Source organism: Castanea sativa, chromosome 12, assembly GCF_040712315.1.
Source record: "Castanea sativa cultivar Marrone di Chiusa Pesio chromosome 12, ASM4071231v1".
Taxonomy (NCBI): Eukaryota; Viridiplantae; Streptophyta; class Magnoliopsida; order Fagales; family Fagaceae; genus Castanea; species Castanea sativa.
In genome coordinates, this window is record NC_134024.1 from 1,508,686 (window position 1) to 1,528,183 (window position 19,498).

At 35.5% G+C, this 19,498-nt stretch overlaps 2 protein-coding genes across 2 annotated transcripts; one reads left to right on the forward strand and one right to left on the reverse strand.

Moving 5' to 3' along the window:
- Positions 1 to 438: 438 nt before the first annotated feature.
- Positions 439 to 14,230, forward strand: LOC142619749 (CLP protease regulatory subunit CLPX1, mitochondrial). The gene is made up of 15 exons (XM_075793006.1): positions 439 to 1,690; positions 2,080 to 2,141; positions 2,327 to 2,427; positions 2,551 to 2,630; positions 3,056 to 3,106; positions 5,572 to 5,646; positions 5,738 to 5,815; positions 9,149 to 9,205; positions 10,935 to 11,005; positions 11,125 to 11,224; positions 11,367 to 11,471; positions 12,705 to 12,767; positions 12,887 to 13,009; positions 13,094 to 13,252; positions 13,907 to 14,230. Exons 1-15 carry the CDS (start codon positions 668 to 670, stop codon positions 13,979 to 13,981), a joined length of 2,223 nt encoding a protein of 740 aa, XP_075649121.1. The 5' UTR covers positions 439 to 667; the 3' UTR covers positions 13,982 to 14,230.
- Positions 14,231 to 15,673: 1,443 nt separating this feature from the next.
- Positions 15,674 to 18,084, reverse strand: LOC142618225 (putative fructokinase-5). The gene is made up of 5 exons (XM_075791135.1): positions 17,893 to 18,084; positions 17,231 to 17,641; positions 16,553 to 16,687; positions 15,901 to 16,017; positions 15,674 to 15,805 (listed from the first exon to the last, which is right to left on the reverse strand). Exons 1-5 carry the CDS (start codon positions 18,082 to 18,084, stop codon positions 15,674 to 15,676), a joined length of 987 nt encoding a protein of 328 aa, XP_075647250.1.
- Positions 18,085 to 19,498: the final 1,414 nt, after the last annotated feature.

Genomic DNA, 19,498 nt, shown 5'->3' on the forward strand with positions numbered 1-19,498 from the left:
AAAGGTGGCAATAATATTATAAAATGGAAGCGTGTCATGGATGAAATACCACTGATTATAAACCTTAATCAGTGGAGGATGATCTGATGGAGGTAGTGGTGACTCGTGGGTATCATTTTAATTTTGTTTGATTTGAAGTGAGGAAATTAGTAATAGGTGGTAAGACTGGTAAAGACGCAAAGTGCATTATTTTAAAGTACCATACGTATGTCCGTAACAGGAGCAAAGATAGAGAGACAGAGACTATCCATTAATGTTTTGGTCAAGTTTTGTTTCATTTTTTTTCTTAAACAACGTTACACATTTCTAACCATTTTTTCCCACGTACGTATTTTAAAAAACTACAAAAAAATTCTTTCTCAAAATACTCTTACCACTGTAATTCATTTTTGAGTGACTATCCATCCCTTATGAATAGAAACGCATCGCAACTGCTTTATCTTCTTATTACTACCTCCTCAATCCTCTCCCCTCCATGCTTTTTCCACCACTCTCTCCCTCTCTCTCTATTTCTATTTCTATTTCTCTTTCTCTGGCTGTAGACTCTATTTCACCACTATAGGCAGCTCGATAGAATAATAATACAATACAATACAATACGTATTAGCAGCTTTTAATTATTATTTATTATTACAGCAATTGATTGTATTTTTGTGTTTGTAAAATTATGTCTGGAATGTTGTTGAGATCATCACCATGGAACAAGAAGGTGAAGCAAATGATGTTGATAAGGTCGTCAGGGTCAGGGTCAGGGTCAGAGAGATGGACTCAAGCATCGGGAATCTCGACCCTCCTTCAAGTCCCAATTGGCAATTCGCATCGCCGGCGTGAGTCCTTCATCGGAGTACAAGAGCGTTACAAGTGGGACCACGGTGGCTCTTCCTCCTCCGAGCATAAAATCCGCAGGATTCGTGCTGAGGCCAATTGCCCCCTTTGTTACAACCACATGGATCTTCTTTTCTCCTTTTCTTTCTCTAATCGACACAATTTGATTTCCTCTCCTCCTCCCCCGGATAATGATCATCATCATGAAGAAGATCCCAAATCCAAGACCGGGGCTGGAGCTGGAGCTGGAGCTGGAGCTGGAGCTGTCAATCTTTGCCCTAATTGCAAAACCGCATACTACTTCCGCCCCTACGGGATGTCTCCTCTTCAGGGCAGCTTCGTTGAGATTGGGACTAGACCATCCACCAGGAACAACAACAACAACAACAACAACAACAACAACAAAAATAATGCTAATGGCGGTGCTGGTGGAGATGACGACTTTAATAACAATAATAATAGTAATAGGAATTCAAATAATAACAATAACAATAGGCTTGCTAGAGATAGAGATAGAGATAGATCCTCCTTCTGGGACACTTTAAGATCCTACTCCTATGCTACTTCCGGTGGCAATGGCAATGGCAATGGAGACCCTCCCCCTAATGGCCTGGCTGTCCATACTCCTCCCGGACCCCCTTTTGCCCCCGGGGTTAATGTGATTCGGGCGGCTGGCCCTGGTCCTAAAACTGGTGGTCCTGGCGGTGCAGATAATGGAGGAGGTGGAGGTGGAGGTGGAGGTGGAGGTGGTGGAGCAGAGAGCAGTGGATGGGGAGGGTCCAATTTAGGCAAGGATTTGCCCACGCCCAAGCAGATCTGTGAGGGCCTCGACAAGTTTGTTATTGGTCAACACAGAGCCAAAAAGGTCTGAATCTCTTCTTCTTCTTCATCCTGCTTTGTTTTCTTGCTCTTACTATCACATTTCCCACTTCATTAATTTGTTAGTCATGTTTTCCATACACGCATTCGTTTTCGTCAACACTTGAACATACACACTCCAACACATCTGAGACAACACTTTTGTTGTTGTTGCAGCACTACTCTTCTATCTCTTATATTGAGCATACATCAACATTTAGGTGCAGTTCAGGACACTTGCTTTCTGCATTTTCATTACTTCTTTATACTTTTTCCTCACTATTTCTCTGGAATAGAATGACAATGCACATTTACCCAATTCAATTCTTTTTTCTAAAATCTTATTTTTACTTTCTCTGAAACTTATTCTATGGATGCTTTATGTTTATACTGCAGGTTCTTGCTGTTGCTGTATATAATCACTATAAAAGAATATATCATGCATCCCTTCAAAAAGGGTTAGTTTTTATTTTTATTTTCATTTTTTTTTTAATGATATACATATAATCTGGAATTCATTCTGATTTTTGTTCTCTTTTTTGAATGGGAACACCTTTCTCAGCACTGGCAGAATGTTTTTATAGACTTTTCTAGTTGTTTTGGGTTGATCTAATAGAATGGAAACATTGGATTTTAATACTAGGTCAGGAGCAGAATCAGGAATTCCAGAAAAAATAGATGATGATGATGATAATGTGGAACTAGAAAAGAGCAATGTGCTTTTGATGGGCCCAACTGGCTCAGGTTTGATTATAACTGAGCAATGTTCTTCTATGACATCCACTGAAAACCATTGGCGGCCTACACATGATTTATTTATATCTGCGTGATCAAACTGCATTTCTAACTTGCATATTGTAAAAACAGGGAAGACATTGCTTGCAAAGACATTAGCTCGATTTGTGAATGTGCCCTTTGTCATTGCTGATGCAACAACATTAACACAGGTAGGCCTATTTCTCATTGACGTACTGATTCTAATTATTGATTAACATGCAAACATGGATGATGGACTAACAAACTTTAAAAGTTAGCATCGGGTCAAGGCTGTGTTTGTACTTTTATGTTTCCTTTCAGTTTTTAATAATTATTTTCTTTCAGCAATAGTAATTATTCATGCATGTTATCTATTACTAATTGCTATGGGAATTTCATTGCAATAGGGAATTTCGCATACTAGTAGATGGCATTCACATACCCTGTTATTACTTTAATTATTTTCTCTGGCAACTGGCTACATTCTTTTGGGGTGTGGAATTATTCATTTACTTTTTATTTATTACCACTCAACTATAGGATGCAATATTTTTCAAAATAAAAAACTATAGCATGCAAATGCTGACTTTTTTTTCTTTCTTTTAAATTTTCGCAGGCAGGTTACGTGGGAGAAGATGTTGAATCAATCTTGTATAAGTTGCTTGCGGTATGCTTCACGTTTTGCATCTTCAGATTTCAAACTGACATTCTTTTTTAATAAATTTGATTGCATAACAATTAGTATCTATTTAGTTTATTAAGAGGGGAGGTTCTTGAGGATATTTCCTTGTTACTTGAGATGAATATTTTCTCTGTGTGAAGACTTTGTATCAAATTTCTAAAGGAAAAAATATTTTTTCAAACTTTTTTAAAGCTGAGATTAAAATTTTTTGGCTTGGGGCTATAGATTCTTTCCTTTTGTTCTGCTGACTTGAAAGGGAGTGTTCCCAGTCTATATGGGTTGTGTGATCATAATGTAGAATAAAATTTCACTAGACCTATCCTCAGTCTCTGTTGCTGATGCACTTCCTAGCCCCTGGAGTTGCATATAAGGCTACCCACCATAATTGCTACACAGTGGGTTGTTCTCACCACCTAATGCATGACCTCCGACTTGCCATTCAACAACATGTCTTGGGATAACTTGTGGAATTCTGAATATGCTCAGCTGCATGATTTTTGTATGACAATCCTTTGGCTGATATTTGGTATGAGGTATTATTAGTTATTACTTAACTAAAAAAGAAGAAGATTATATTTGGTGTGAGGTATCTTTCTATTATATGGTGCTCGTGCACTTGGGTTGTGCCTCCATGGTATGTTTTAATATTGGCTCATAAAAAAAAGTGGGTGCTTAATGTTACATTTTAAGTAACCTGTGATATGCTCTGGGTTCTATGAGTTCCTACTGTTTAGTTTTGTTGTACTTCGGTTTGAAAAGTTTACAATTTGTTCAGAATTTTCAGGTAGGAATAGGCATATTTTGAAAATAGGAACTTGATTTGTTCTATTTATTCTAGTGGGAGTTGGATTTGAAAGTTCTCATCTTAGAAGGCTGAGAAGAGGAGATGCATGAGCTTGGTTTTGAAGGTTCTCACCTTAATAAAATATTTTCAGGAAGAATTAGGCTTCTTTTGAAGATAGGAATTGGATTGTGTTCTAGACAATTCTAGTGGGAGTAATAAGAACCAACAAAGGTAAAATGGCCAAAGGTGGACCGCCTATCAAAATGACTACTAGCCCAATAAGCAATACTAAAACTTGTCACATACAAAGAAGTATAAGGCTTTTATAACAGTCCTCACCCAAGAGCACCTTTCAGATATGCAAGATATGACAAATAGCTTCATAGTGAGGTTGAAGATGAGCATTCATATGCTAACCTCACCAATTGTATAAGTAATATTAGGACCTGTTGCAGTAAGTTAAATCAATTTCCCAATCAACCGTTAGTATCGACTGACATCGGGAAACAAATCACCTTGCTCTCCATTAAGTTTAATAGTAGTCCATAGGAGTATCAATAAGAGATAAGGTCTCTGGATATTCAACATCATATGTCTGTGTAAACCCTTTTGTTACCAATAACGCGTTAAAGTGCTCACCAAAACCATCAAGGAGGTAATTAACAGTGTAAACCCAATGATGTCCTATTGTTAGGTTCCCTCGTGGAAGAGTAGTGAGCTCCAAGGTTTGATTCTTGTTCAGAGCAACTCATTTTCTCAGCCATAGCAAATTTCCATCAAGATGAAGACAAAGCCTACTTAAAGGTGAGGAAATAGGATAGAGGACATGGTACAAGCAAAGGAATAAAGACAAAGTGAAACATGATTATTGGAAAAAAGAAAGAGAGTAATAGGATGTTGAGTACAAGTACATTTATCTCATCATAAAGAAATAGCCAAATCATTAGTGTCCGAAAGAGAGGAGGATGGAGTAGGGACATCAGACAGAGAAGATGTAGTAGAGAGCTAATAAGAAACAACACATCTATCTAGAGATTGCCGATGATTCTGCCAAGGATTTATAGGTTGGGAAGCAAGGTAAAGATATTGGAAGAGTAGGAGAAGGGAAGTAAAGATGTTCTCGTGCGTTCTAGGGTTGGATTGGTAAGCTCTGATACCAAGTTGAGTTGTGACATACGAGATATTAGGTTTAAAAGAGAAAAAGTGCAGGAAGTAAATCTAACAATCTGAATACAATCATTTTAAGCAGAAGAGTATTTTTTATGCAATCTGGTGTGGTGATAATTACTGTTTCAGCCGCCTTCAAAAAGTCCCACCCCCTCAAAAAAGAAAGAAAGAAAGAAAGCCTTTGCTCATACTAACGTTACTGCAGCTTTTTGCTCTGTTTTTCTTGATTTTGAATGCTATAAGTGTTCCTCCCTTTTCCCCCTTTTATTTGTATTAACATCTTCAGTTTGTTTTGACCTTTCGACTGGGTGCCTTTTTTTTTTTTGATTGTGTGTGTGTGAATATCAATTTACTTTTGCTCCAATTGCATCTTATATTTAAGCTTTATATTTATTTTGTAAAATTAAATATCAAAATGCAGCATCTTTAGCCATTCAGCTTGTGCTTGTTTATTCTTATCAGTGGACTAATACTGTCATGCTTGTCCTTTGGCATTTAGGCAGCTGAGTTCAATGTACAAGCAGCTCAACAAGGAATGGTCTATATTGATGAAGTTGACAAGATAACTAAGAAGGTTTTGTGACTTTTTTGGCTTCAAAATAATTTAATTTAATGTGTACATACCTTTATGTCTGAATTATTCTCACTTGTTTGTTGTTTTTTAGGCTGAGAGCTTAAACATTAGCAGAGATGTTTCTGGTGAGGGTGTCCAACAGGCACTATTGAAAATGCTGGAAGGAACTGTGAGTCAATTGGTTCTACATTGCATTCACTATCTTCAGTTTTATCTATTATGTTACTTGTTAAAGATAAATCTTAAAATATATATATATATATATATATATATATATATATATATATATATATATATATAATAGCCGGGAGAGGGCTATTTGAATCCTAAATGTCTCTGTTGGAAACACCATGAAGTGCCAACTGGTTAAACTACAAGGCTCTTGGCACTTATTAAAGATAAATCTTTTTGGGTGAACTTTTGAGCTGTTCTGGTTCTGGCTTTTCTACTTTATGCATTCCTTTCAGTGACCTTTAGAAGCATCAACACATGAGAATCACTTATAAATGTCATAATGTCATATAGTGCAACCCAGTATGCATTTTTGGCCCTATAGGTTTCTCAAACTGTATGCACAGTATGACGCATCCCTCTTGTGATGCTTATGAAAGTATGTGAGGAAGAAGTTTTTTTTTTGATAAGTGGTATGTGAGGAAGAAGTTAATGGTATAGTAATAGAATTCCTTGTAGTTATCTGAACCTTTTGAGAGAGGCTAGCAAGTAACACATCATGGACAGAGTATATCTGAAGGGGTTCCTTGGAAGAGGTGTTAGGTAGAAATTAGTGGCTCTTAAATCTTTATGTGGTTGGAAGCTACTAATTGGAAATTTAGAGTCCTATCTAGAGAGTAGTGATAGATGGTTGGAGAAATATTTGGAAGAGACAGTTTAGTGTGAGTTTGGCATCAAATTAAAAAGCTAGCTTATTTTTGCTACTATTCATGGGCCTCATTGCACTTTTTGACGTTATTCATGAATCTCACTGTACTATTTCAGCTAACTTTTACCTTTATTTACAGTACTTTCAGCAAAAATTTTTCAGTTTTAGCAAAATTAGCGGATCCCAAACAGACCTTTAATGGGTACTTTTGGGATGAAAGGGACAAGGCATGAATTTGATGATTTTCTAGAGGAGAGTTGGTTTTCAGACCATGTTGCGTGCTTAGAAAGTGCCTCATATACTTTTCCCAGTTGAGAACTTTTACTTTTCTAATGGGTCTTAGTTATGCAACTGATTGCGGCTAGATATATCTTGTTGGTGATGGTGATGCTGCCATAGTTTGGCATAATTGTTTTGTTGGAAAGTTGAAGTGCAAAAAGTTCTTGAAAATCTTCTTGATAAAGATGATGATCTGATTGCTCACATAAATGCCTAACAGCAGAAGAGTTATTACTCTATTCCAATAGCAGAAGAAACACACCATTAGAGTAAAAAGAGTGTTTAAGTTCAATTAATTTGGAATAAAGATCTCTTGCTGAGTATATTAACGGTTACATATGTAACCATAAGGACTTAATTTGAAATATTAAAATGGAACTTATAAAAAATAAGGAATAAAATGATGATGTGCTAGGTCTGAATCCCAAGTCAGCATTCCTGGTTAGGTTTTCATCATGCTAACTGCTGATAGAATCACATAGCTGCTGAAAATTCTGCTTAGAGTCTTGCAGCTCAACTGACACCTCTTGGTGTTTCCGATGGAGATGTCCAGGGTTCAAAACCCCCTTCTCCCATTATCGCTATCAAATTTATCGAATATAGCTGCTGAAAATTATGTAGATTCCTTCCTCTCAAAATGAGGTGGTCCTTGCTGCTCCGAATAGTATAGGATGAGGACTGTAATGTTGAAATTACAGAATTAAGACCTTAGGGTCGTAAGACATAGCAAGAGACCATATATAGTGGCCAGTACAGAATTATACCCAAAGATGAAAGATCGTCTAAATCCATGGATTGGGTTTGGCAACATGGAGGGGGAGGGCTGGGAACCCCATCTCTTGCCCTCATCCCTGCCAAGTTAAATGCCATTGAGTTCTAGCTTAAATAACACCTTCTATTCTTGCAAAGGACAGTGGATGTCGAGGTTGTGGGTTCATGATCCACCGGGTGCATGTGTAATACATTAAAAAATCCTTGCCAAGTTTATTGTGCACATCCCTTTCTTGCAAGAAACAAAGATCCCATCCTTGGCCCTATCCCCCTTAAATATTTTATCATCAGTGTGTAAATTAGTAAAATTATTCATATAATTAGCTATAAAAGGAAATTTCAAATAATTTCTAAATGAAATTAAATAAATATTAATAAGCAATCCAAATTCCAAACTAAATGAAGGTCATTGGGGTTTTAGAGATTTAAATTTATACATGCTGGTTTATTTTGGTATATTTGCATAAATAAAGAGTCCCCCATTTGTTCAGTTTCGTTTGTCCACCATTTCATTTTGGGATGTCCCAAATATTGTTCACTTTGAAAAGTCAATGCTTCTTTTTTATTCAATTTATTTGTGTTTAAGTTAAGAAGGGTAAGTTTGGGAACTAATAAATTTTTTATTTCAAGACGATGCATTAATTAAAATTTCCTTTAAAAGTTGGATTTTTCTAAGGTGGACAAATAACTGGGGATAGAGGTCTCTCCTCGCTTTTCTTGGGCATTAAAGTCTAGTTACTGCCCCCCCTCCCCTTCTTTCTTTAGATAATCTTCACCTTAATGTAGGAAATGGCACGGGTGGATCCCTGCTTGGTGGCTCTAAAACCCAATCAAATAGATGCATAGTTGCATACCCAAGTTCAAACTTATGAGGCTACAACACAATGCTCCACCTTGCTTTGACAAGGGAAGGAGGTGCCGATAGAAGTATTGAGTATATCAAATAAGGTGCATGCATGATGTAAAGACACTTAAAATAAGATTTTTATTAACTATGCTAGATGATTAAGGATCTCAGGTGTGGCGTGGGGACCCAAAGTCCAAAAGACCTATTAAGTGATGTGAGGTGAGGGAGAACCAAATCCTAATTGAGTCCCACTTTGTCTAGGTAGGGGGAATGTCCTGCACCTTATATGGAGGCCTTGGATTCTAATTGGTATGAGGCACTTTAAAACCATAAGGGGCAACTTGAAGCGGACAATATCATGCCAATGATGAGTCGAGGTGTGACATGGGCCCCTTTCAAATGTGAACCCTATTGTTGAAACTTTGGTCTTTAAGCTTTCTCTTTCATGAGCCTCTCTTGTAGTCACATCCCTGCTATACACTTGCAATGATTATATTATTATTATTTATTTGCATTACAGGTTCCCTCATAATTTAAACTTAATATTATATAAATTTTGTTTCAGCTTAAATGCTAATGTTTGTAGAAGGAATTTCTGCATTTCTTTTTATTTGTCTCTTTGTTCATAATAAATTTTTTTATTTTATATATTATTTACTTGTTATGTAATTGTTAGCATTATGTTTGTTATTATTCTAACAGTAGAATAATTTCTTCTTGTCTAGATAGTTAATGTTCCTGAGAAGGGAGCAAGGAAGCATCCAAGGGGTGATAACATACAGGTATACGAGGCCTAAATATGTCCTTTTCTGCCTTCTCATAAATTATCTGTTACATATATTTCTTATGGTAGTGATCATTCTTGCATTACCTATTTAGAATTTAGGTTCTATTGAAGCAAAATCTATAGATTGTTAACTCCTTTTGGTTACTTTTTCTTAAAAAAGAAAAAAAAAAATCCAATGAGTACAAGCTCAAATGCAACCCCCTTCCTTTGTAAGAGCATGGTGAGGCATTCATTGGGTGCATGTTTTATTTACCAAAAAAATTATAATATATGTACGTAGTACAGTCTAATTGATTCTACGTATGCTCGCTCGCTCTCTCTCTCTCAGTTTTTTTTTTTTTTTGGGGGGGAGGGGACCCTGGGTGATACATATGTATATGGTGGCAGGGTGCATCTGCAATTTTCCATGTATCACTGCTTTTAGCTTTCATGACAGTGCCAAAGCCAGCCAACTACTACGATATCATACTTTCAATATTGGTGTGCGAATAGCTCATGTAGTTGACAATGGGTAAAAGGTATAAGTCACTACCAAAAATACTAGATTGACATAAATGGCTGCATAATCAATGAATGATCGGATGGCTGCAATAAGTAGGCACTCTTTTTCTTCCTTGGAGGACTTCCTAGACTTATGCAATGTCTTTAAATATTGTGGCTCCCTAGTACACTACCTGTGTACAAGGGGCCTCAGTTTTGTTTTATGGAACCAGTGAAGGAGCACTTGTTTTTTTCAGCTTTTTGTTAGGGTCAGTCATATCATGCCTTTTCCTTGAGAACTAGTTGAGGCAATGTGTAGGATAAGCCTCTTCCTTACGATGAAAGAAAGGAGTCACCATAAATGACTTTTTCTTACCAGAAACAAATCTGTCTGCGTTTGTCTTCTGTTCTCCTCCTTAGAAATGCCTAGGCCACATTTGGTATACTATAATAAACACTGATTGTTCTTAAGGAATATCTATTTTATTGTTTGGTTGTGTCTGTGGACTACGCCTAGGGCACATTTGGTTGTAGACAATGGTATTCATCTTGTTTAGAATCCAATGGGTGATGTCGAAGGCTGGTGTTGATCTCCTAGCTTGTTGGTAAGGAAAGTTTGGGCATTATTGCAATGGTGTTGTTTGGATGGTTGTTCCAAATTGTTTGATGTGGTGCATTTGGCAAGAGATAAATAACCGGAGCTTTGAGGATTTTGAAAGGTCATTACCATATCTGAAATTTTTTTCAGAAATTTATTGGATTGGATGTCAATTGTAGGATGTCATTCTATATTTTTAGTTTGTGATTTGATGGGTGTTTGTAATTTGTGTGTGTTTGATTGTATTGGTCCCAGGTTGTATATTGACTGTATACTTGGGTGACTTTTTTTTAGGTTCGATAAAATTTCATTACTTATGTATCAAAAAAGTTTACAAATAGGTGTATTATAGGAAATTTGACTTAAATATGATTTCATTTCACCATCTCATGATGCTGTACCAAATTGTGGAATACAAATCCAAGGTTATATTCCAATGTTGTCACCAAACAATTGGATGGTAATAGTTACTCTATTCCACCTTCTTGTATGCCTTGTAATAATGATTCCTATTCCCATGCAATTACTACCATTACGGTGTACCAAATGAGTCCCTAGTTTGCACTCATGTGAGTGAATATTACCAATTTTTTAGGTTAGCTATTGCTTTGGTGATATCATCTTACATTCTTGTATATGATTGCAGATAGATACAAAAGATATCCTTTTTATATGTGGTGGAGCATTTGTTGATCTTGAAAAAACCATTTCAGAGAGGTGATTCCTTCAAGTTTTCTGTTGAAAAATTAATCAACCAATTATCTCTCTCTCTCTCTCTCGTTCTTATAGTTTTTAAGAGTGTTCTTGACTATGAAATTATTCATAACACTAAGCAGGCGTCAAGATTCTTCAATCGGTTTTGGAGCACCTGTTCGTGCAAATATGAGAACTGGTGTAGTAACTGATGCTGTTGTGACATCATCCTTACTCGAGTCGGTGAGAATTAAGACCCTTTAAAGTCATTGACATGGGAATTTAAAGTTTGTATTTCCATTTATATATTTAGTATTTTTTGGCCCGTCTATTATGAAGTTCATGTACTCATAAGAATGAAAGTTGTTTTTTTTTGCACCTTCAGGTTGAAAGTGCTGATCTTATTGCATATGGTCTCATACCAGAGTTTATTGGCCGTTTTCCAATTTTAGTTAGTTTGTCAGCTTTAACTGAGGACCAACTTGTTCAGGTAATTCTACATTATACTTTATTATGGTTTTGCTTGGATTTATAAGCCATGTAATTGAACGGTTGGAACTCATACTCTGTGTTCTTTCCTAGGTGGACTTTTATTTATACAAAGTCTTATATTCCGTTTAGTTGGGAGATGGAAAAGTGGGAGGATAGAATAGATTTTATTTTTCTCTCAAGGAGTTTGGTTGAGAGATTGGAAAGTGGAGGGATAAAAAAACTCGTTTGTTTGAGAAGAAAAGTGAGGGGATAAAAAAAGTAGATTTTATATATTTACTCTCATGCTGCTATTAATTTTTTTTTTAATTGTATTTTATTAGGGAAAAAAACTAGAGTTGGGGAATAACTAAATAGTGGGGGTAGAATGGTAATTACTGTAATTCCCCTCTCTTTCTCCCATATTTTCTATCCTTTTATTTTTTGGGGGGGGGGGGGGATAGAAAAGTGGTGGACCCAGGGAGAAAATTCCCCCACCCCCCAAAAAAAATCACCCCAACCAAATACCCCCCTCCCCCCTTTTCTCTCCTATTTTCTCTCCCCTTTTCACCCCGATCAAATAGGCCATCAGGGAGAAGTAATGCATGCTAATCATTTGAAAATCAATGTAAATCATCTTTCATTTCATTATAATGTGGATGTTTATGAATGATGTTGAAATTGTTCACATATTTGAAATAGTGAATGATATTGGATGCTTGTGAATATTTGGAACATATTTCTTTCTATTTGGCTATTCATTCCAGACTAATGAATTTAGTCTGAACTCTAAATGAACATTATATCTGACACCAAATTTTTATTTCATAACTATAGTAATTATTTTGTTGAGGATCCATAGCCGACTCCAAAATTTTGGGACTAAGCCTTGGTTGTTGTAATAAAGAGGATTATTAGCGTTTGTTAGAGATGTGATGTTCTGGACTTAAATTGTATCTGTGAATTGGAAAAGCTGCATTTCTTTTAGTATCATATGTTATCAATTTTGGGGCCAATGATTAGAAATTGATCTTTTTAGTCTCATCCCTCAATTTAAATCGATCTTTTTATCATATGTTCTGGCTTTTGCATGTGTAAAGTTTAAATGGAGATGGGCAGGCCTAACATGAGGCTAGCACTGTGTTGATTTTTTTTTTTTTTGGTGATGAATAGCTGCCATTGTTTCAATAAATGGACAGAGTATTCCTCATTTTTGGAATATCTACTAAATTTCTTTTTTATGGTTGTTCTGCAGGTTCTCACGGAACCAAAAAATGCTCTTGGTAAGCAGTACAAGAAATTGTTCAGCATGAACAATGTAAGCATTTTGCCTATGCATGTTTTATTATGCTCTCTCTCTCTCTCTCTCTCTCTCTAAGCATGTTAACTGAATTTGAGTGTGGTATGTCAAACACATGAACTTTCTCCTAATTACAGGTGAAGCTACATTATACAGAGAAGGCACTGAGACTGATTGCTAAAAAAGCAATGGCTAAGAATACTGGTGCCAGGGGCTTAAGGTCCTTACTGGAAAGCATTCTAACCGAATCCATGTATGAGGTATGCAGTTGTTGATTGCTTTGCTCTTGCTGAGGCTGAGGACTTTGATTACCATGAAATCATATGAATGCTTTTATGTTTCAGATTCCAGATGTTAAGATAGGAAATGATAGAATAGATGCGGTTGTGGTTGATGAGGAATCGGTGGGTGCAGCAAATGCCCCTGGATGTGGTGGAAAAATTCTTCGTGGAGAAGGTGCATTGGAGGGTTACCTAGCTGAAACCAAGTTGAAAAATTCAGCGGTATGAATTCATATGTAATTATGCAGGGACCTGTTCTCACTTTTGCATTTTTCTGAGATTCTAGGATTCTTTCTTCTAAGCAATATCAAAGGTGTGATAATCCATACCTTTGCATGTACACATGATTATCTAAATTGGCTTTTAGGAACAGCTTCTGATTATCACTTGTTAGACCACTTGGTTTCCCTAAGAGTACATCCTTGCCCATAGAACAATAGATAAAGGTCGTACCCAGAGCACAAACACCTCACTTCTGTGGCATTTGGGAGTAGTGATTGGTAGGCAACCTTACATCCATTTTTTTTGGGAGATGTTGATTTCTAGACTCGAACCTACGACCTGTTACTTTTGGTGGAAAAAACCTTCCATAGAACACTAGATGATTTCTATAATCTATCAAAAAAAGATGATTACTATAATTATAGATTGATGTGCCAATGAGTTCTGGCTCAAATGACTCTTACAAGAATGAGATGGAGGGGAGATCAAGGTTTAAGATCCATTGGGTGTTTATGTGATTTACTAAGAAGAAATGTAAACAGAGACTGATGATCCAGTTTAATCTAGTTGTTTTGGGCCCTTGACCTGATTTTGCAGCACTGGTGTTGTAGAGTGAGTTTGGTAATTATATGGCCTGGCTTTACTTGTTTGCAGGATAATGTTGAGCTGGCTGAGGGAGAGTTGCAGGAGGGTGAATCAGAGCTTTCATCAAGAGCCATGAGCATGTAACATTATTATAACCATAATTGTTGTTAGGATGTGCAAATTTCATTTTGTTATTTTTTAATTGTAAATCACATTCATAGTTTGGTGTAATTATCCCCTTGTAAAACAGCATAGCTTCTGGTTAATTTGCATTGAATTATAGGGAAAAAAAGATAAAAGAAAATGTAGCTTTGCTGATGTACACAGCAGATTGTATAAAATTGTTGCATTTGAGGAAGGGGTTTAGTTTGAACAGATTATTTTTCTGCATCATCTTTTCAGGTTGATCTATTTTTTTGATGTCTTTTAGACGTGCTATCAAATTGGCTTTATAACATTTCCAGGTGTCTTGTCTGTGTAGTCAGTAAATCTGGTTGCCAATACGGGATGAACGGAAGGAAATTCATGGTGTGTTTTGTTGCATGGGATGGAGAACAGGCAGGAAGACATCAAACTGCTTTATTGGGGATTTCTTACCGGATGTGAAATAAGACCAGAAGTCGGTAAAATCAAATTTTAGCAGTCAAAGACTTAAATGTTTTAGTTAAGTCCCTATACTTCTAATAAGTAATCAATAAAACAATTCCTTATATTAGCGCTCCAGTCCAATGCAAACAATTCTTAGATGAGTGGTGTTTATTACACATTCTACCTTTCATGAAGTCACGATCTCAGTTCAAATTGTGTGCGGTTGTGTGAAATAGAGAGGCCTTACACACCCATTCCATTTTGCACTAAAGCTCACACACAGGCCGAAGCGACGGGACAATAAATTTGAACTTCAATTATCTTTAATCAATACCCTCAATTTAACTACGTGAGATTAATTTATGTTAGTTTTCTGTTTATCTTACCTGACATGAACACCACCACAACTTGTCAAACCCAATGGGCATACTTTTGTAACAGTTTTGGGTCCCCCCTTTTCTCTGTAGTTTCTGGGTTTATGAAAGGAGGTGTAGTGTAGGCTAAGTCTCTCTCCTTCCCTTGCTTCTGTCTGTTTTTGCTCCCCTTGGTTTGTGTTAATATATTGCCTTATTCAGCCAAAAAAAAAAAAAAAAGCTTTAACAGAGTGGTCTTAACATTCCATTTCGTTAGGATGTGGATTTTTATTGGACTTGATTGCTACAATTGAGAAACATACATGAGTCTTATGAAAGTTCTTTTAAGGTATTGTTGTTAAACATTACCTATTAAACATTAGTCATGCATGTCCAATTATATATCATTCTAAAATAGTCCTCCACACAGCAGTTCATCCTCCTCCAAAAAGGGATTTTATTAAAATAAGTAGCAAAAATTACTTACAAGGTCATTGATAGTTGATAGATTCATGAAAGATTTTCGATCACATGAATACAAGATCATTGGCAACGATGATAACATATGAAAGGCATAGCCACTCACACAAACATGTAAATTGACCCAACACTAAGTGGCAGTGTGACGAAATAGACATCGAAAATCTTTCTAAAATGATTCTCTCTAGAGTTATGGATAATTATCCAATTCTTTTGAAATGATTGGATTCAAATACTTAATACTACATCAGTAATAATATGTAGATATTAAAATTGTGATAGTAATTTATTTCAATATATACACAGAGAGAGAGAGAGAGAGAGATTTTCCTAAAATTAAAAAAAAATACTTATTATCCATCCTTAGACAAACCAGAATTATTCGAATGCGAATGATAAAGGAAATGTTTTCGGCCTATTTGGCCTTAGACATGAGCTCATGAGCATTGGAGGTGGATGGAAGAGCTGGAATTGCTCCCTTCTTTGTTGTACAAATTGCTCCACATGCATTTGCAAATGTCAGGGCCTCTCTAAGTTTTGCTTCATCCTATACAGAAGTAACAAAATTAACTTAAAACTAATGCTGAAATGAAAAATAATGAAACCAACTAAAGTTAAAGTTAAGGGATAAAGAATGATTACACGAAATATGTTAGTATCTTTGGCGATAGAAACCAGAAGTGCACCAACAAAAGCATCCCCAGCACCAGTTGTGTCAACAGTTTTCACCGAGAACCCACTCACATTTCCTTTAAAACTCTGTATTCATACATTATATGTTTAGATGAAAAGATAACTGGATCAATTCGAAATACAATAGATTAACAGGACGTGAATATCTTATGGATATGAGGATAAAGAGGGAGGGAGCTTCTTTAAGGTACAAATCAATGGTGTAAGAGTAACCCCCTTTTCATACATATATATATATATATATATATATATATTGGAAGTATTGGGTAGAAAAAAGACTTGACCTGGACGTTGGTAATAGGATAAGTGGTCCATTCTAAGGACTTGGTCAAAAGTTTATGATTAATATTAAGAATTCCTTGTTGAAATACAACATTCATTTGGATAGGATCATCTTTAGTGGAGATATTTTTTTCACTAAAGTTTTAACATAAGGTAAGTCAACAATGTGTTTCTTCCTATGCCAAAAGGTATTAGGGATGTCAAAGCAATCATATATATATATATATATATATATATATATATATATATATATATATATATATATGAAGGCACTGTTTCTAGAAACAAGAAAGAATTAATAAATAAATAATAATAATACCTTAGTGAAGTATCTACATCCCTTCTCTCCATCAGTAACAACAAGCAGCTTGAGGGTCTCATGCCATAGGGTCAGAACAATATCTTCCTTGTCAGGATCTTCTTGTGTGAGGAATTGAACCTCATCATCACTCACCTATACCATCAATTACAGACACAGAATTATTTTATCACCTAAAATAAGTTAAATAAAACAACTATATATTGATGGATTTATTTATTAGAAGATAATTTTAATGTTACTATCTGATGCATCCTTGCAAGTCCAGATATCAAATCCTAAACCTATCCTATTCAACAACTTACTAGTAAACCTACTACTACGTACTATTCGATACATCGTTATGAAAGTCTACTTTTACTTTTTTATCCTATCTGACAAATTATCTGTGGGTATATTTGGTACACATGGCTGCATTGACCACAGATAGTATTATCTTTAAATTTAATGTAATTAAATGTTTGGGAACTTAATATATTGCACCTAAGAATAGTATATAGGTTTGAGCCCCCTAATTCGATAAGAAAACAATCAACCATAAGTCAATTTGAGAACGATTGAATGCCAATGGGTTGTATTCATTTAACTTAGCTGATTTGATACAAAAACATCATAATTGCATTATTGCAATTAATGTGAAAAAAAAAGCACTCTAATGGAATAGAAAAGATAGAATACCTTGATGAAATCAGCTTGATTCCAGATGCTCTTGATTCCTTCTCTAGCAGCCTGAGGAGAAGGCCAGAGAGGTAAGCGGACGTTTGGATCATATGAAAGCAAAATGCCGGCTTCCTTAGCAGCTTTCATGGCTGCCATGTGAGCAGACTTGCATGGCTCAGATATCAGGCTTATGGATCCGTAATGGAATATCTTGGCCTGCTTGATGAGACCCAAATTTAACTCCGACTCTTTTAGCAGCATGTCTGCACTGGGGTTTCTATAAAACATGAACTCCCTCTCCCCATTCCTCTTCAATGTTACAAAGGCCAATGCAGTTCGTGCATGTTCATCAAAACACACCCCATCTGTGTTCACCTTGTTCTTCTTCAAGATATCCACTAGCATGTGCCCAAACTCGTCATCTCCAAACTGAAGTAGACAAAATTAAACATCATCCTCACATATAAAATATATATACATTAAGATTAAATTAAAAAAGAGAAAGAAAAAGAAAAAGATCATCTTTTTGATGAAACAAGAAAAAAAGAAGAGAAAAATATCATCTATTTACATATTTATTATAATTAAGTATTAACTACTAGTTTATTATATTATATGTATGGTTTATAAAAATCAAGAAATAATAATAACAAAACAAGAAGAAGAGATATGGGGAGAACCTTGCCAATAAAGGCAGAGCTACCACCAAGCTTAGTTATGGCACAAGCAACATTGGCAGGAGCACCCCCGGGTGCTTTGAGGAAACCAGTAGACTCGGCCAAGGAAACTCCAGCTATGTCAGGCACAAAATCAATGAGCATCTCGCCGAATGACACGATGGTGGATGATGGACTCGTTTCTGAGATCGTCATCTTCTTCCTCTCTCACTCTTTCTTCTTCTTTTTTGATAACAAATCCTTATAGTTTATGAGGGCACACAGGGGCTTTTTATAGGAACAATCAGCGTTATAAATGATATCATCACTTGTTTCTATCCATGTTTGGATAAATTCAATATAACTTACACTGATTTTTCTGCATAGATTACTGGAGAATGGAGATACGTTTACTAACAGATCATGATTCTGTGACCGGCAAATTTGTGTAATGTCTAACAGTAATTATGATTAACATCCCAAATAAGATAGGATTTTTTAAACCATTTATTACCGTTTGACATATTTATACTCTAGAATTCCTATTATTCTAAACTTAAGAGTTTATTTTTTTTTAAAATAATATTATAGACACAAACTATTTTATAATATTTTTACAAATTGTTGTTGAGAGCAATTTTTTATTAGTTTTCATCTAGGTTCACCACTAATATCACTTTTTCATTACCAATAACCACTTGCCACATTAGTAGTTTATAAAATTTTTTATAAAAAAGTTTGTGTTTCTAGCATTACTTTTTTTTTTTGTCATAGTTTTACTAATCACTAAATAGTAGTTTGTTGCGGATAATCTTTTTAGAAATCTTATGAATTCTTTGAGAATCCCAAACAATTAGCTGCAGATCAACTCAAGGATTCTTTAGAGGGAAAAAAATTACACTAGTAAAGGATATCATTTCTCTTTTATTTGTCCTGAGAATCACCTCAAGGATTATATGCCTAGTAAGCCTGATCCTTTTTTCCGGAAATGTAGATATTCACGTTCTTATCATGGCTTAGAGAGTATCAAAGTAGTAACCTTAATTAATAAATACGGAGTATCTTTTCACTAACTAAAACAAAACTCCTACATCGAAGGGGAAGAGATTATAACGATTATTAGTTTTTTTTTTTGAGAAGGATAACGATTATTAGTTGATTGCACGTCATGGCAATTATTCGTACTTGACTGCCTGGATTCTAAACCATCTGTTTCCTATTTTATTTTATTTTTTATTTATATATAATATATAAATTCTAATCGAAGAGTATATGCATATGAAACTCTTTTCTGGAAACTTGAACTCTAGCCTTTCGCCTTCTATACTTTTCAAGTATTTATACTTGAAGAGTGACCATCACGCCAAAAGGGCATGATGATTGTTTCTTATTTTATAGAAGTAGACATTTTCTGCTTCTTCTTACTTTTGCATCCTGCATCACAACCTAGTTTGTTGTCTATGGCAGGCAGATTATCCCTTTTTCTTGACCTCTTTTTCCTAGTTGAATTAGGAATATTCTAATTGTTTTTCTTTTCCTAGTTAATTTTTCTTTTTCCTTTCTCAAGTAGAAGTAGGTTTATTATTTCTTTTCCTAAAAAGGGTAGGAGAAATTTTATTCCTATAAATAC

Excerpts from the sequence above, each read along its gene's own strand:
- LOC142619749 (XM_075793006.1), top strand. The coding sequence starts at position 668 with ATGTCTGGAATGTTGTTGAGATCATCACCATGGAACAAGAAGGTGAAG. Across the intron at positions 2,428-2,550 it reads GATGGGCCCAACTGGCTCAG|GGAAGACATTGCTTGCAAAG; the intron begins GTTTGATTATAA and ends TTGTAAAAACAG. Across the intron at positions 11,472-12,704 it reads CTGAGGACCAACTTGTTCAG|GTTCTCACGGAACCAAAAAA; the intron begins GTAATTCTACAT and ends GTTGTTCTGCAG.
- LOC142618225 (XM_075791135.1), bottom strand. The coding sequence starts at position 18,084 with ATGACGATCTCAGAAACGAGTCCATCATCCACCATCGTGTCATTCGGC. Across the intron at positions 16,018-16,552 it reads GATGTAGATACTTCACTAAG|AGTTTTAAAGGAAATGTGAG; the intron begins GTATTATTATTA and ends GTATGAATACAG. Across the intron at positions 15,806-15,900 it reads AAGATACTAACATATTTCGT|GATGAAGCAAAACTTAGAGA; the intron begins GTAATCATTCTT and ends ACTTCTGTATAG.